The following is an 18,271-nucleotide window of genomic DNA, read 5'->3' on the forward strand; positions in this document are numbered from 1 at the left end:
AGTAAGGGTGTAAATGCATTGGAAGCAATTCAGAGAAGGCTTACTGGACTTGCAATGGGTGAGTTGCATCATGAGGAAATGTTGGACAGTGTAGGCTTGTATCCGCTGGAGTTTAGAAGAGTAAGAGGTGACTTGATTGCGCCATCTAAGATCCTGAGTGGTGTTGACTGGGTGGATGTGGGGAGGATGTTTCCCCTTGTGCAAGAATCTAGAACTAGGGGTCACTTTATAAAAATAAGGGGTGGCTAATTTAAGACAGTGATAAGGAGACCTTTTTCTCTCAGAGGGTAATGAATCTTTAAACTCTCTTCCACAAAAGGTGGTATATGCAGAGCCTCTGAATATTTCTAAGGCAGAGGTACATAGATTCTTGATAAGCAAGGCGGTGAAAGGTTATCGGGGCTAGGCAGGAATGTGGGGTTGAGGTTACAATCAGATCAGCAATGATCCTATTGAATGGTGGAGCAGGCTCGAGGGGCCGAGAGGCCTACTCCTGCTCCTAATTTGTATTTTTCTGTGTTTACATCTTTGTGAGATGCATTGAATACAAAAGGAGGGGAGTTAAGTTGACCATGGTAATTAAGTTTATAAAGCAACATGGGTACTGCATCCAGTTCTAGTCACCACACTTACGGAAAGATGTTGAAACCCTTGAGAGGGTGGAGACGAAATTTACCAGAATTGTTCACGGGATGGCAAGGAGGGAAGGGGGAGTGTTAGTTACAAGGTTAGGCTGAGCAGGCTGGGGTTGTTCTCGTTGGAGTAAAGGGGATTGAAGGGAGATGTGATAGAGGTGTACAAGATTAAGACAGGGTTAGATAAGTTGGCCAGAAAAAGACTCTTCCCATTCGCTGCTGGTGCAAAGACAATGGGACAGGTCTTTACAGTTCTGAGTAGGAGATGCAGGGGGGATGTCAGGAAGAACTTATTTTGTGTGTGTAACGAGTGGCAATGACCTGGAACTCGCTGCCCATAAGAGTGGTGGAAGTGGAAACAATCAATGATTCCAAAAGTAAATTGGATGGACAACTGAAAGGAATAATCTTGCAGGTTTAGGAGAATTGAGCAACAGCAGGACTGACTGGATTGCTCTGCAGGGTATCAACATGGACTTCGTGGTCTGAATGACCTTCTTCAGTGCTAAAAATAACTCCCTGACTCTGAGAATGTGTAGGTTTATTGTGATAATGTGTAAACAAAGTGCTAATTATGTAAGGATGCTGCAATAAAATCTGTGCACTCTGATTTGTGTCTAAAGTTGGCTAAACAACTAAATGGTAGATAAGATGCCTAAACTTCAATTAATTTTATTTGATGAGACTCAGACAATAAATGCTGCTCCATGAATTGCTAAATGCTTATGTGTCCTCAGAATTTGCCCATTTGCCTGGACAGAGAGTGAATGATTTGAGTGAAGAAAAAATCCACACTAATTATTGCAGAGTTTATTTTGTGCAAATCATTTCTTAAGCCTGTGTTTCTCATTTCTTTCACTACTCCCTCACTTACAGCCAACATGGTGACCATTGTGATCCTCTCCCGCAGAAAGTGTGGCCTCTCCAAATGCATCACTATTTACCTGATGTCCATGGCAGCGGCGGACCTACTGGTCCTGATAGTTGATGTGATCCTTAATGTGATGAATGAAATTTATTTCCCAAATTCCTTCCTGGACTACACTCCTGTCTGCAGTCTGAATTTCTTTTTAATTTTTGCTTCAATTGAATGTTCCGTCTGGTTAACTGTAGCATTCACCTTCGATCGATTTGTTGCCATTTGTTGCCAAAAAATACAAACACAATATTGCACTGAAAAAACTGCAGCAGTGGTTGTAGTGACAATATGGGGACTGGGCATCCTGGAAAACATCCCAATTTACTTTACATTTAAACCTCGCATAACAGTTGACAATATATCATGGTTCTGCTGTAGAAATTAAGCCTCTACACTGTACCTATATGGGTTACATTCTTATGGGTTGACATAGCTTTAATGCCTTTTGCCCCCTCTCTCTTGATCTTGACATTGAATGGCCTGACCATCAGGCACATTTTACTATCAAACAGGATTAGAAGAGGTCGCCGAAGTAGTGACAGTGACCCAGAAATGGAAAATCGAAGAAAATCCATCATTTTACTGCTGGCCATATCTGGCAGCTTTATACTGTTATGGCTGGTAACTTTTGTTCATTATATATGTGTACAGGTTATGGATATTCAATACCTGCACACAGATTACAACAATCCTTTCACTATTATGGAGCAAACTGCAGCATTTGAGTTCCTGCACAAATACCATTATTTATGCAATATCCCAGAGTAAATTCAGAGAGGAGTTAAAGAATTTGTTTAAATATCCAATGACTCTAATTACTAAGTTAGTGAAATGATGTAAAGCCCTGAGTGTAATAATAACTGACCACAAAAACTTGAGACTCCCTTCCGTTTTTATTGTGCAAAGTAGACAAGACTAGAACAGACATGTTACATGCTCCACACAATTCTCTATTCCATGAAGAGGAAGGTCAGGCGTAATAAGCGGCTGGTCTGCTATCCCTGCTCAGGTGGACCATCCCTCTCTGGAAGAGGCGAAGTCAGTGGACCTTATGTTTGCAGTTATGTCCCACTTCGATGTTTAACCTTCTCTCGAAAATATTCACCAAATCCATTTGTAGCTTGCGGTTACTTTAACTTTCCACTTGACATTCTGGAGATGTAGTTCACTTGCCGCTGGTGCCTCAAATACGCTTTGCAGATTAGTCAGAGGTTATGGAAAGCGTCTCATTCTAATTCCCATTGCAGTTAAAGGGTTAGCAGCAGAGGGTTTACATTGGCGTCGCTCCCCTTCACTTAGGGAGAGAGAGAAGCAGACTCGGGATTGCGTATTCGGCTGGTGAACCGTGAGTATGTGAAAAGGATCATGCTCGACTGGGCGTCCAGTTATTGAATATTTCCGTATCCACTGTTTCAAAGCACAAGTGGAGACTTTTACCTGAGGCCAATGTTCAAGCTTCTGCTAATTAGGAACGTATAGATGTTCACAAAACATATTTTAATTGCCAGAAATGCATTTATTCCGCACTGTCGTTATTTATGTAGCGGTACTTATGCAATTATAGGTCAGACTTGGCAATATTCCTTCAATGTTAAGCAAAGGAATAATCGTTTAATAAATTGATTGAAGCAGAAAGCATATGTAAAATATTTATGCAATTACATTTGATTTCATCGCAGAGCAATTGATTCACAGACTACTTTCAGTGTGTTCTTGGTTCCTATTCAAGTCTGGCGTTTGACCCTCGCAGGTACCGGTTAAACAACATTGTAATCTAGGGAGCGGAAAATAAGTGTTAGATAATCCAGAGTCGAAGTGCAGAGCAGTGTAGTGAATGAAGTCACTTTGCCTAAATCAGCAGCCCGCCCACCATTTTTAAAAAAATAATTAACAGGCAACTGAGCTTGTTAACAAGCCGAAACGAGCACAAAGGTCATTCGGACTCGAAACGTTGACTGTGCTCCTCTCCGCAGATGCTTCCAGACCTGCTGGGTTTTTCCAGGTATTATTGTTTTTGTTATCAAGCCAGTTGACCGAAGAATAAGCTGCCCGCACCATGATATGGTTGGCCTGGACAGACAACTGAAATTCAGAAGGCCTTTTTTTAAATAACAATTGAAATGCTGGAAGGAAAGGAAAGCACATCATTCAGCACGACTCCCGCAAAGGTGGTTATTTCGACGTGACTTTCAAGCGAGTGGCAGACTGCGTCCGGCTCCTGAGGGTGTTCGAGGAGAAGAGAGACCTGCCGGAGATGAAGATCCTGACGGCGGAGCCGCACTTTTCTCTGCCGTTGCAACGGGAACGTGAGGTGATGGTGCATGTGTACAACCCCTTCGTCCCTGTCGCCGACGTGGTCACCTTCCTCACCAGGCACTTCGATAAGGTGGGGAGCGGCACCGAGATTCGAGACGACTTGGGGATCTGGACAGGCAAACGCCTGTTTAAGGTCACGCTAAAGACCGATGGTAAGGGAGCCATTTTCCACCCTCCTTCCAGTTTCGCAATCGGGGGAAACCGTGGCTACCTGGTCTACGCTGGGCAACCCAAGCATTGTCGCTCATGCGGCAAGGCTGGCCATGTGGCGGCCAACTGCAGCGCCTCCCTCTGCAAGATCTGCAAACAGGAAGGGCACCAGACAAAAGACTGCAAACAGGCCAAGTGCTGCAACCTGTGTGGCGAGGCAAGTCACCTCTACAGGACCTGCCCCAAACGCTGCCGTACTTACGCACAGGCAGCCAAAGCCGACCAGGGGGAAGCAGAAGAAAGGTTCCATGTCACTCCAACCACCAAGGCCCCCAGGGAGCTCAACGGGACAAAGGAGGACACAGAGAGAGACAAGGTGGAGAAAGAGATTGAGGCAACAGAGAGCCAATCAACAGCACTACCCCCTGAACCTTCCAGCCCTCAGGACAGCGAATCAATGGAGGAGGAGGCAGCAGTGGAAAAGCAGCAGGGGGAGTGGCGGACGGTGAAGAACAAGAAAAGTAAGAGGGAGCGAAGAAGAAGCAAAGGCGTTTCCCAGAGAAGCGGCAAGAGGCGTCTCCCATCCGACACGGATGACAAGGGCAGCAGCTCTTCGGATGATGAAGTGCCAGAGCGGCACCGACAGAAGAGGCGGCAAAGCTCCAGGGCGTTGGAGGACGAGACACCCGAGCTCCAGAAAATTGGAGACAACAAGGAGCCCAGCGCACCCCAACTTTGCCTGCAACCTGAGGAGGCCAGTGCACCACAGCCCCTGGAATCTGGGAGCAGTGAGGCAATCATCGCACCCCAGCTCCAGGAAGCCGGGAACAGCAACCCCCCAGAGGGGGTGAGTTTTGGAGAAGCTTCTCCAGCAAAGGTCATCTCAAAACCCGCTCACTACGTGAACCTCCAGATGCCACTGGAGCAGAACACGGCCAAGGAGATCTACCTCAGCCCATCCAAAGTGAAGGAATTTGAGCTCACTACGGGTATGAAGGAGCAGACTAAAGGTCTGGGACTCTCAGAGACAGTGGGTTTGGTAGGAGAATAAATGCTTTAATATGGGTTTAAAGATTGTATCCATAAATGTGCGTAGCATTAAATCTACTACGCGATGTGTTGCGACCTTGGACTACCTAGCCAAGGTCAAAGCTGACCTGTTGTTTCTGCAGGAGTGTGCGATACCGCACCTCAGCTCCTACAGGCAATGGTCACGATGGTGGTCCCACGGGCCATCGATCTGGTCGGGCGGAAACGACTCTCGTTCCTCCGGCCTGGGTATTCTGCTGCGGGGAGGCAACTTCACCGTCTCCGAGGTCAAGGAGGTGGTGGGCGGGCGACTCCTGGTAGCAGACGTAATGTACAAGAACGCTCCACTCCGGTTAATTAACGTGTACGGCCCGGCACAAGGGGCTGAGCGACTGGAGGTTTTTCAGCAGCTCCCACTGCTGCTGGCGACCTCCAGGCCGGTCATTCTGGGCGGGGACTTCAACTGCATCATCGATGCGGCTGGACGATCCGGCAGGGCCGGAAGCAGATTGGACGCTACGTCCAGATCCCTGATGGAAACAGTTAAGGATGCCAAGCTGCACGACGTCTTCAGCAACCCTGCAGACGGAGCGCAGCGTAGATACACCTGGTCGCGGCCAGACGGGTCCATTCGTTCCAGGATAGACTTCCTGTTTGTGTCCCGTGCATTCACAGTCAGATCCACCGACGTCAAGCCGGTGTTCTTCTCTGACCACTGCCTCCTACTGGCGGACTGCCACTTGGAGGAAGACCTGAGGGTGGGCAGGGGGGCATGGAAGCTAAATGTGCAACTGCTGACCCCAGAGAACATTGAGGAGCTCAAGAGGGATTACAAAGGTTGGAGAACCGTGAAACCCCTCTTTGAGTCCCTGACACACTGGTGGGAAGTGATCAAGGGAAGCATCAAGAGGTTTTTCATCCGCAAAGGCACCCAGAAAGCTAGAAAGGAACAGAGGGAAATGTCCCGACTCCAGGAAAAGATGCAGAATCTGCTCCGGCTGCAGTCGATGGGGGTCGATGTCAAGGAGGAGCTCCAAGAGGTGAAGGGCCAGCAAGCCTCGCACTTTGCCTCGGAGGCCTCCAAGATCATCTTCCGTTCCAGAGTCCGCTCCGTGGAGCAGGATGAGACGTGCTCACGTTTCTTCTTCCAAAAGGTACACAGAGAGCGCTCTGTGATCAGCAGCCTGAAGGAAGAAGACGGCTCAGTAAAGTCATCACGGTCCGACATTCTGAGGATCAGCAAATCCTTTTATGCCGGTCTGTATGACGTGAAGCCCACGGACAGCACGGCCTCCCAGTCCTTCCTGTCCTCTATCACGGAGGTCTTAGACCACAGTACGCGGGAGAGCCTAGACAAACCGCTAACTCCTGACGAACTGACTAAGGCCCTCGAGTCCTTCGAGAAGAGTAAAACCCCCGGAAGCGACGGCCTGCCGGCGGAGTTGTATTCGGCTCTGTGGGACTTGATCGGCCCAGACCTGCTAGAAGTGTACGAGAGTATGCTCCTGGCCGGCAGCATGTCAGAATCCATGAGGAAAGGCATCATCACCCTCATCTACAAGCACAAGGGGGAAAGGGAGGAAATTAGAAATTGGCGACCCATTTCACTGTTGAATGTGGACTATAAGATTCTGTCCAAGGTCATCGCCAACCGGGTCAAATCCGCTCTGGAATTGGTGATTCACCCTGACCAGACCTGCTCTGTGCCAGGCAGGAAGATCTCTGACAGCCTGGCGCTGCTCAGGGATACGATTGCCTATGTACAGGACAGGGGTGTGGATACCTGCCTCATCAGCTTGGATCAGGAGAAGGCCTTTGACAGAATATCGCACACCTACATGGGGGATGTGCTCTCCAAAATGGGGTTTGGGGAGGGAATTCGAAATTGGATCCAACTGCTCTACACTAACATCAGTAGCGCAGTCTCAATCAATGGGTGGGAAACAGATAGCTTTCCGATTAAATCTGGAGTCAGGCAGGGCTGTCCTCTCTCGCCTGTCCTTTTCGTGTGCTGCATAGAACACTTTGCCGAGTCCATCAGGAAGGATCCGGGCATAAGAGGAGTGACGATCCCAGGCAGTGGAGGCACTCAGGTAAAAGCCTCCCTGTACATGGACGACGTCGCCGTCTTCTGCTCGGATCCGCTGTCGGTGCGCAGACTGATGCACGCCTGCGACCAGTTCGAACTGGCCTCGGGAGCCAAGGTAAATCGTGGGAAGAGCGAGGCCATGTTCTTTGGGAACTGGGCTGACCGATCCTTTGTCCCCTTCACTGTCAGGGCTGACGGCCTGAAGGTGCTGGGGATATGGTTCGGAGGGACCGGGGCATGCGTTAGAAACTGGAAGGAGCGAGTGGCTATGGTGAAAAGGAAACTGGGCATGTGGGAGCGACGCTCCCTCTCCATTGCGGGTAAGAACCTGGTCATCAGGTGTGAGGTACTCTCGCTGTTGCTGTACGTGGCGCAGGTCTGGCCCATTCCACACTCTTGCGCGATGGCGATCACTCGAGCCATCTTCCGCTTTATCTGGAGGTCGAAAATGGATCGTGTCTGCAGGGACGCGATGTACAAGCCTCTAGATAAAGGGGGAAAAAACGTGCCCAACATCGCCCTCATACTGATGGCCACCTTTGTGTGTGGCTGCATCAAGCGGTGCGTAGACCCTCAGTACGCAAACACCAAGTGTCACTACGTGCTGAGGTTCTACCTGTCCCCGGTGTTGCGAAGGATGGGTCTGGCCACGCTGCCGCGGAACGCTCCAAGTAGTTGGACCGCGCCGTACCACCTGTCCCTGGTGGAAAAATTTATGCAGAAAAACACCTTTGACCACAAGTCCATCAGGCAGTGGTCAGCACGTAACGTCCTAGAGGCCCTGAGGGATAAGGAGAGGGTGGACCCTGTGGGATGGTTCCCCGAGCAGACTGTCAAAGTCATTTGGCAGAATGCCTCATCGCCAGAACTTTCCAACAAGCACCAAGACGTAGCTTGGCTGGTGGTGAGAAAGGCCCTCCCCGTCAGATCCTTCCTACACGCCAGGAGTCTCACCCCCTCTGCACGATGCCCTCGAGGTGGCTGTGGTGGGGAAGAGACCGTTGTTCACCTCCTTGTGGATTGTGCCTTTGCAAAGAAAGTCTGGAGAGAGATGCAGTGGTTGCTGTCGAGGTTCATCCCGAGCAGTTCTGTGACACAGGACTCTGTGCTCTACGGGCTGTTCCCAGGGACACACACCGAGACAAACATCGACTGCAGCTGGAGGATCATCAACTCGGTGAAAGACGCGCTTTGGTCTGCCCGAAACTTGTTGGTCTTCCAGCACAAAGAGTTGTCCCCGACCGATTGTTGCGGACTGGCACAATCCAAAGTCCAGGACTACGTGCTGAGGGACGCACTAAAGCTTGGGGCAGCTGCCGCAAAGGCGCAATGGGGAAGGGTCGCTGTCTAAGACCTTTCTACCACAGCGCACCGAGAGACTGGGAACTGTTTAGAGCCCCTCGGGCTGTACAGATCAAAATGAAAGGCTGTAAATGATTGTAATATTGTTTGTACTGATGCACCTGGTGATACATTTTGTAAAAGTTTAACCTGGATTGTACCCTTGTAATGTTGTTTTTGAAATGGTTTTGAATGTGATTGAAGATTTTTTATGAATAAAGTATATTTTTACAAAAAAAAAAAAAAAAATCATTCAGGGCACCACGATATTCTGTCAAAGGCCTTCTCCTGATCCAAGCTGATGAGGCAGGTATCCACACCCCTGTCCTGTACATAGGCAATCGTATCCCTGAGCAGCGCGAGGCTGTCAGAGATCTTCCTGCCCGGCACAGAGCAGGTCTGGTCAGGGTGAATCACCAATTCCAGAGCGGATTTGACCCGATTGGCGATGACCTTGGACAGAATCTTATAGTCCACATTCAACAGTGAAATGGGTCGCCAATTTCTAATTTCCTCCCTTTCCCCCTTGTGCTTGTAGATGAGGGTGATGATGCCTTTCCTCATGGATTCTGACATACTACCGGCCAGGATCATACTCTCGTACACTCCTAGCAGGTCTGGGCCGATCAAGTCCCACAGAGCCGAATACAACTCCGCCGGCAAGCCGTCGCTTCCGGGAGTTTTACTCTTCTCGAAGGACTCAAGGGCCTTAGTCAGTTCATCAGGAGTTAGCGGTTTGTCCAGGCTCTCCCGCGTACTGTCGTCTAAGACCTCCGTGATAGAGGACAGGAAGGACTGGGAGGCCGTGCTGTCCGTGGGCTTCACGTCATACAATCCGGCATAAAAGGATTTGCTGATCCTCAAAATGTCGGACCGTGATGACTTTACTGAGCCGTCTTCTTCCTTCAGGCTGCTGATCACAGAGCTCTCTCTGTGTACCTTTTGGAAGAAGAAACGTGAGCACGTCTCATCCTGCTCCACGGAGCGGACTCTGGAACGGAAGATGATCTTGGAGGCCTCCGAGGCAAAGTGCGAGGCTTGCTGGCTCTTCACCTCTTGGAGCTCCTCCTTGACATCGACCCCCATCGACTGCAGCCGGAGCAGATTCTGCATGTTTTTCTGGAGTCGGGACATTTCCCTCTGTTCCTTTCACAGAATATCGCACACCTACATGGGGGATGTGCTCTCCAAAATGGGGTTTGGGGAGGGAATTCGAAATTGGATCCAACTGCTCTACACTAACATCAGTAGCGCAGTCTCAATCAATGGGTGGGAAACAGATAGCTTTCCGATTAAATCTGGAGTCAGGCAGGGCTGTCCTCTCTCGCCTGTTCTTTTCGTGTGTTGCATAGAACCCTTTGCGAGTCCATCAGGAAGGATCCGGGCATAAGAGGAGTGACGATCCCAGGCAGTGGAGGCACTCAGGTAAAAGCCTCCCTGTACATGGACGACGTCGCCGTCTTCTGCTCGGATCCGCTGTCGGTGCGCAGACTGATGCACATCTGCGACCAGTTCGAACTGGCCTCGGGAGCCAAGGTAAATCGTGGGAAGAGCGAGGCCATGTTCTTTGGGAACTGGGCTGACCGATCCTTTGTCCCCTTCACTGTCAGGGCTGACGGCCTGAAGGTGCTGGGGATATGGTTCGGACGGACCAGGGCATGCGTTAGAAACTGGAAGGAGCGAGTGGCTATGGTGAAAAGGAAACTGGGCATGTGGGAGCGACGCTCCCTCTCCATTGCGGGTAAGAACCTGGTCATCAGGTGTGAGGCACTCTCGCTGTTGCTGTACGTGGCGCAGGTCTGGCCCATTCCAGACTCCTGCGCGATGGCGATCACTCGAGCCATCTTCCGCTTTATCTGGAGGTCGAAAATGGATCGTGTCCGCAGGGACGCGATGTACAAGCCTCTAGATAAAGGGGGAAAAAACGTGCCCAACATCGCCCTCATACTGATGGCCACCTTTGTGTGTGGCTGCATCAAGCGGTGCGTAGACCCTCAGTACGCAAACACCAAGTGTCACTACGTGCTGAGGTTCTACCTGTCCCCGGTGTTGTGAAGGATGGGTCTGGCCACACTGCCGTGGAACGCTCCAAGTAGTTGGACCGTGCCGTACCACCTGTCCCTCGTGGAAAAATTTATGCAGAAAAACACCTTTGACCACAAGTCCATCAGGCAGTGGTCAGCACGTAACGTCCTAGAGGCCCTGAGGGAAAAGGAGAGGGTGGACCCTGTGGGATGGTTCCCCGAGCAGACTGTCAAAGTCATTTGGCAGAATGCCCCATCGCCAGAACTTTCCAACAAGCACCAAGACGTAGCTTGGCTGGTGGTGAGAAAGGCCCTCCCCGTCAGATCCTTCCTACACGCCAGGAGTCTCACCCCCTCTGCATGTTGCCCTCGAGGTGGCTGTGGTGGGGAAGAGACCGTTGTTCACCTCCTTGTGGATTGTGCCTTTGCAAAGAAGGTCTGGAGAGAGATGCAGTGGTTGCTGTCGAGGTTCATCCCGAGCAGTTCTGTGACACAGGACTCTGTGCTCTACGGGCTGTTCCCAGGGACACACACCGAGACAAACATCAACTGCAGCTGGAGGATCATCAACTCGGTGAAAGACGCGTTTTGGTCTGCCCGAAACTTGTTGGTCTTCCAGCACAAAGAGTTGTCCCCGACCGATTGTTGCGGACTGGCACAATCCAAAGTCCGGGACTACGTGCTGAGGGATGCACTAAAGCTTGGGGCAGCTGCCGCAAAGGCACAATGGGGAAGGGTCGCTGTCTAAGACCTTTCTGCCACAGCGCACCGAGACTGGGAACTGTTTAGAGCCCCTCGGGCTGTACAGCTCAAAATGAAAGGCTGTAAATGATTGTAATATTGTTTGTACTGATGCACCTGGTGACACATTTTGTAAAAGTTTAACCTGGATTGTACCCTTGTAATGGTGTTTTTGAAATGGTTTGGAATGTGATTGAAGATATTTTATGAATAAAGTATATTTTTGCAAAAAAAAAAAATCATTCAGGGCACCACTCCACCTGACCCCCTCGCTGCCTTCCTCGGATCCCCGATCGCTACCCGCCCTGGAAACTCGGGATTTACCTCAATCTGGCTGCTCCCTGGGTCCATTATTATTCTTCCAGAGACCTACTTGTAGTCCCAGCAGCGCCCACTAATGAGCTCTAGCGCTGTTGCGACTGCTAGAGCTGCCGGCCAATCAGAATGGGCAGGAGTCCCTCTGCTCGTTCACTTCGGTCGGTTTGAGACCGGCTTTTGCAACGTGGGGTAGGGGTGCGTGCAATAGCCCCTCCAAACTAACTCCCCCAGTAAAATTCAGCCCATCGAAGCTATCTCAGGGGGCAGATTCTGCAGCAGTGCTGATTGACGTGAACACAGGTCTGAGACAGGTCTGCACTAGTATGGCTCAGGTGAAAGGTTTTCCACTCCTCCGCTCTGAGCCAATGGAACAATAGAACCATACAACCATAGAAAAGTTACAGCACAGAAGGGGGCCATTCGGCCCATCTTGTCCATGCGAGCCCGAGGACACCCAGGTGCTCTTTCTAATCCCACCTTCCTGCACCCAACCCACAGCCCTGCATCTTACAGAACTTTAGGTGCAGATCCAGGTACTTTTTAAATGAGTTTAAAGTTTCTGCCTCCACCACCAACTTGGGCAGCGAATTCCAGACACCCACTACCCTCTGCGTAAAAAAGTTCTTCCTCATGTCCCCCTACACCTTCTGCCACTTATCTTGAATCTATGTCCCCTGGTTCTAGAATTCTCCATCAAGGGAAACAATTTTATCCTGTCCACTCTATCTATTCCCCTCATAATTTTGTACACCTCAATCAAGTCACCTCTCAGCCTTCTTTGTTCTAAGGAAAATAACCCCAACCTATCCAATCTCTCCTCATAGCTACACTTTTCTAACCCTGGCAACATTCTTGTAAACCTCCTCTGCACTCTCTCCTGAGCTAGTACATCCTTCCTGTAACATGGTGACCAGAACTGCACACAATCCAGTTGTGGCCTCACCAGTGTTTTATACAATTCCAACATTATATCCTTACTTTTATACTCTACACCTCTGCCAATGAAGGAGAGCATTCCATATGCCTTCTTTACAACCTTGTCTACTTGAACTGCTGCCTTCAGGGACCTGTGTACTTGTATACAAGATCTCTCACTTCACCTCTTCACCCCTGTAAGTATATTCCCATTTATTATGTAATCCCTGTAACTGTTTGACCTCCCTAAATGTATGAACTCACATTTCTCTATGTTAAAATCCACCTGCCACTTTACCACCCACTCCACCAACGCATCTTTTTCATTTTGGAGATTATGGCTATCCTCTACACTATCCACTACTCGGCCAATCTTTGTGTTATCTCCAAATTTCCCAATCGTGCCCCCCAACTTCACGTCCAAATCGTTAATATATAACACAAACAGCAAGGGTCCCAACACCAAGCTCTGAAGAACACCACATGAGACAACTTTCCATTCGCAAAGGCATCCATCGACCATTACCCTTTGTTTCCTGTTACAAAGCCAACCTTTTATCCAGGTTGCCACATTACTCTGAATCCCATGGGCTTTTACTTTCCTGATTAATCTGCCATGTGGGACCTTGTCAAATGCCTTGCTAAAATCCATGTACACAACATCCAGTGCACTACCTTCATCAACCCTTCATGTCACTTCCTCAAAGAATTCAATCAAATTTGTGAGGCAAGACCTTCCTTTAACAAAACTATGCTGACCATCCCTGACTAGTCCATGCCTTTCCACATGACAGTTAATCCTATCTCTCAGGATTGATTCTGCTAATTTGCTCACCACCGATGTAAGATTAACTGGCCTATAACTGTTTGGCATTTCCTTTGATCCCTTTTTAAACAATGGAGGCTATGGCAACGCCAGTGAATCTCTAAATACTTCTTAACTGTTACGATTTTCTGACTCAACCACCCTGTCAGGCAGTGAATTTCTCTTCAACTCCCCTCTTATCCTTCTACCTCTTACCTGAAATCTATGCCCCCTGGTTTTGACCCCTCTACAAATGAGGCAGCATCTGAGTGAATGTGGCCTGTAGCTTTTTTAAAGCTCAATGACCCACAATGGTGGGAAGCTCAGCACTGCACACAGCACTCTCACTGAGGTTGCAATAAACCTATGTGCAGGCTTCTCATTACGTCTTGCCTTTTATATTCTATACTTCTTTTGACAAAACGCAGCATTCAATTAGGAAATGTTTCCTCGATAAAAGTTGAAACTCTTACGCAAGCAAAGCCATGGACCCTGCCATAACTGATGTTAAAAAAGCAAATATAATCATGGGCAGGGGTGAGAAAAGATTTTTGGCAAAGCTGCTGTGCAATAACAAAAAAAAAATGCCCTTGCCTTACCTTTTCGCCTTTTCCACTTTATATACAACAGAATAATGATTGCCAGTAACACCAGTACACCAGTGACAATCAGCCCCACATGTTTGTCCTTCATTTTTCCTTCTGAAACATATTAGAAAGACTTTTTGATATAATTTTATATACGAATAGACTATATATATATATATATATATATATGGATACCTATGACACAGCTCATGTAATAAGAGAATATTATGAATATGAATAGTATCCCCAAACCAAAGACTGCATGATATTATATTTAGACAGAAGGAGGCGGAGGAAGAGTAAGGGCGAGGATATGTGAGGAGGGAAAGTGAGAGAGGAGGGGAAGGAAGGGGCCGGCAAAAGGAAAAGCAAGTCAGAGAGGGAGTGGACAGGGCAGGAAGGAGTGGGAGCAGATGGCTGGCAAAGAGCGAGATAGGGGAGGTAAGAGTCGTTTGGCCAGAAAAGGTTTCTCAATTCCAGGATGGGATCATATCAGCCTAAACCCATTCATGGCTTTGCTTAGTGGGCGGGGGCGCACAGCCTGAAATGTTCATGGCGGGAGGGAAGGTAAAAGACGAGTTACTCTGCTTTGTGGTTCCAGGATATAGTGGGGCGTGGGGGGGGAGGGTGAGGCGCAGAAGCTGCTCAGTTTTGTTTTTGCAGTGGAAATCCCTGATTACTGCCCAGTGTATAAGGGAATCCCTGAATAGATAATGATCATGGTGGTGGGGCGGGGAGGTGAGGGTGGTTGTCCTGTTCCCTTTGGGAAAAATGGATCAGTGATGGGATTTAGAGGCCTAAGTTTCTACATGGTTTGTGGTGGACAGTTATGGGAGGATCTGAGGGAAGGGAACAAGGGCCAGGGTCAGTGGTAGGGCTGTTCACTTGGATGGGGAGGGTGTGGGGGAGGGCTGGGGCTCAGTGGGGAACAAAGAGCAGTAGCCAAAACACTGCTTCGTGAGGGGTCTGGTCACTAAGGTATAGTATCTGCTACATAGGGGAAACGAGGCGTAAGGGTGATCAGTGGTGGGTGGGAGTGGAGGGTAATTCCCTGAAAGTTTCCTCATGGTCAAAAGCAATGGTCCTAGTGAATGTGGGAAAACTGGGATATCGAGCGAGCTCCTGGTGAATGTAGGCTTGGTCAGGGACAAGAGAGTTTGGCTTAGTGACTGCTAAGTGGGGCAAAAATAATGGTCCTGGTGAATGAGAGGGATGAAAAAGACAATGACCCTGGTGAATGGGGGCAGTGGAGAGGCTGTAAATGTGGCTCGTGGTGGTGGGGTGGATAAATGCAATTTGCCACAGATATGAATGCGTTGCTGGAAGGTCCATGGAAAAGGATTCTGGTCGCGGTGCCTATTAAGGGAGGGGTAAAGCTCGCAGAGCCCGTTATTGCTTGCTTATTGGCTGTGTGGGAGGGGGCAGAAGGGAGGTGGAAGAAGACCCTATCTGTGGGTCTGGTGAGAGTGGCAATGTGAGGGGCAATTTAATAGTTGATGTCTAGTATGCCAGCTCCCATGTCTGAGGGATAGAGCTTCTAACCGCTGTCGCAGGTCTCTGTGTTGGAACTTATGGGGTTGGGGCTCAAGGTGTAACGTTACATCCCCTAAAAATGTAAAATGCACAATTATCTACATGAAATTTGCGTTTCATTCAAATAGTTTAAACTTAAACAAAAACAGAATTACCTGTTTTTGTTTCTGTTTCTGTTTTTGTTTTGGATTTCCAGCATCCGCAGTTTTTTGTTTTTATCTCTGGTTTAAACTTAGCTGCTTTTACCTAGACTGCTCCACACTGACATGCAGTGGCCAGAGCCAGTAACTGCATACAGACTCCGTCTGTGAAGACTGTACTAACGCTCACTATCCAGCAAGGGTCGCCTTGTGCTTTGGTGTTAAATTAGGTGGCACTCTATCATAAAAACAAAAAGCTAAAAGCTACTGCGGATGGTGGAAATCCAAAACAAAAACAGAATTACCTGGCAAAACTCAGCAGGTCTGGCAGCATCGGTGGAGAAGAAATCAGTCAACGTTTCAAGTCTTCATGACCCTTCGGCAGAACTGAAGCATAGTTAGGAGAAAGATGAAATATAAGCTGGTTTAAGGTGGGGGGGCGGGGGGAGAGAGAAGTTGAGGGTGGGGTGGTTGCAGGGATAAGCAAGCAGTGATAGGAGCAGATAATCAAAAGATGTTACAGACAAAAGGATCAAAGAGGTGTTGAAGGTGGTGATATTGTCTAAGAAAGGTGCTAATTAAGAATGGAAGACAGGATACTCAAGATACAGCTCTAGTGGGGTGGGGTGGAAAGACTAACAAAGTTTTAGTTTTAGATTTAAAAATAATGGAAATAGGTGGGAAAAGAAGAATCTATATAAATTATTGGAAAAAAAAGGGGGGAGGGGGCAGAAACGGGGTGGGGATGGGGGGAGGGGGGGGTGGAGTTTAAGATCTAAAGTTGTTGAATTCAATATTCAGCCCAGAAGGCTGTAAAGTGCCTAGTCGGAAGATGAGGTGCTGTTCCTCCAGTTTGCGTTGGGCTTCACTGGAACAATGCAGCAAGCCAAGGACAGACATGTGGGCAAGAGAACAGGGTGGAGTGTTAAAATGGCAAGCGACAGGGAGGTTTGGGTCTTTCTTGCGGACACACCGCAGATGTTCTGCAAAGCGGTCGCCCAGTTTGCGTTTGGTCTCTCCAATGTAGAGGAGACCGCATTGAGAGCAACGAATGCAGTAGACTAAGTTAGGGGAAATGCAAGTGAAATGCTGCTTCACTTGAAAGGAGTGTTTGGGCCCTTGGACGGTGAGGAGAGAGGAAGTGAAGGGGCAGGTGTTGCATCTTCTGCGTGGGCATGGGGAGGTGCCATAGGTGGGGGTTGAGGAGTAGGGGGTGATGGAGGAGTGGACCAGGGTGTCACGGAGGGAACGATCCCTACGGAATGCCGTCAGGGGGGGTGAAGGGAAGATGTGTTTGGTGGTGGCATCATGCTGGAGTTGGCGGAAATGGCGGAGGATGATCCTTTGAATGCGGAGGCTGGTGGGGTGATAAGTGAGGACAAGGGGGACCCTATCATGTTTCTGGGAAGGAGGAGAAGGCGTGAGGGAGGATGCGCGGGATATGGGCCGGACACGGTTGAGGGCCCTGTCAACGACCGTGGGTGGAAAACCTCGGTTAAGGAAGAAGGAGGACATGTCAGAGGAGCTGTTTTTGAAGGTAGCGTCATCAGAACAGATGCGATGGAGGCGAAGGAACTGAGAGAATGGGATGGAGTCCTTACAGGAAGCAGGGTGTGAGGAGCTGTAGTCGAGGTAGCTGTGGGAGTCGGTAGGCTTGTAATGGATATTGGTGGACAGTCTATCATCAGAAATTGAGACAGAGAGGTCAAGGAAGGGAAGAGAAGTGTCAGAGATGGACCATGTGAAAATGATGGAGGGGTGGAGATTGGAAGCAAAATTAATAAATTTTTCCAGGTCCCGACGAGAGCATGAAGCAGCACCGAAGTAATCATCGATGTACCGGAGAAAGAGTTGTGGGAGGGGGCCGGAGTAGGACTGGAACAAGGAATGTTCCACATACCCATAAAGAGACAGGCATAGCTGGGGCCCATGCGGGTACCCATAGCCACACCTTTTATTTGGAGGAAGTGAGAGGAGTTAAAGGAGAAATTGTTCAGTGTGAGAACAAGTTCAGCCAGATGGAGGAGAGTAGTGGTGGATGGGGATTGTTCGGGCCTCTGTTCAAGGAAGAAGCTAAGGGCCCTCAGACCATCCTGGTGGGGGATGGAGGTGTAGAGGGATTGGACATCCATGGTGAAGAGGAAGCGGTTGGGGCCAGGGAACTGGAAATTGTTGATGTGACGTAAGGTGTCAGAGGAATCACGGATGTAGGTGGGAAGGGACTGGACAAGGGGAGAGAGAAGGGATTCAAGATAACGAGAAATGAGTTCCGTGGGGCAGGAACAGGCTGACACGATCGATCTGCCAGGACAGTTCTGTTTGTAGATTTTGGGTAGGAGGTAGAAGCGGGCTGTCCGAGGTTGGGTGACAATCAAGTTGGAAGCTGTGGGAGGAAGATCTCCAGAGGAGATGAGGTCAGTGACAGTCCTGGAAACAATGGCTTGATGTTCTGTGGTGGGGTCATGGTCCAGGGAGAGGTAGGAGGAAGTATCTGCGACTTGACGCTCAGCCTCCGCGAGGTAGAGGTCAATGCGCCAGACAACAACAGTACCACCCTTGTCAGCGAGTTTGATGACAATGTTGGGGTTGGACCTGAGAGAACGGAGTGCAGTGAGTTCAGAGAGAGACAGATTGGAATGGGTGAGAGGAGCAGAGAAATTGAGACGGCTAATGTCACACTGACAGTTCTCAATGAAAAGATCAAGAGAAGGTAAGAATCCAGAGGGAGG

At 49.2% G+C, this 18,271-nt stretch overlaps 1 protein-coding gene across 3 annotated transcripts in view; it reads right to left on the bottom strand.

Moving 5' to 3' along the window:
- Positions 1-2,428: 2,428 nt before the first annotated feature.
- LOC144695811 (class I histocompatibility antigen, F10 alpha chain-like) overlaps positions 2,429-18,271 on the bottom strand; it is a 54,022-nt gene continuing 38,179 nt past the window's right edge. Inside the window, exons 5-6 of one of the 3 annotated variants that reach the window (XM_078566819.1) lie at positions 13,882-13,983; positions 2,429-3,328 (exon numbers count right to left, since the gene is read on the bottom strand). In XM_078566819.1, coding sequence (XP_078422945.1) covers positions 3,312-3,328; positions 13,882-13,983 — 119 coding nt within the window. In that variant the 3' untranslated portion in view covers positions 2,429-3,311. The remainder of the gene's footprint in view (positions 3,329-13,881; positions 13,984-18,271) is intronic. The other 2 variants (XM_078566817.1, XM_078566820.1) reach the window with 2 other exon arrangements.

The sequence above is a fragment of the Cetorhinus maximus genome, chromosome 21, assembly GCF_964194155.1.
Source record: "Cetorhinus maximus chromosome 21, sCetMax3.hap1.1, whole genome shotgun sequence".
Taxonomy (NCBI): domain Eukaryota; kingdom Metazoa; phylum Chordata; class Chondrichthyes; order Lamniformes; family Cetorhinidae; genus Cetorhinus; species Cetorhinus maximus.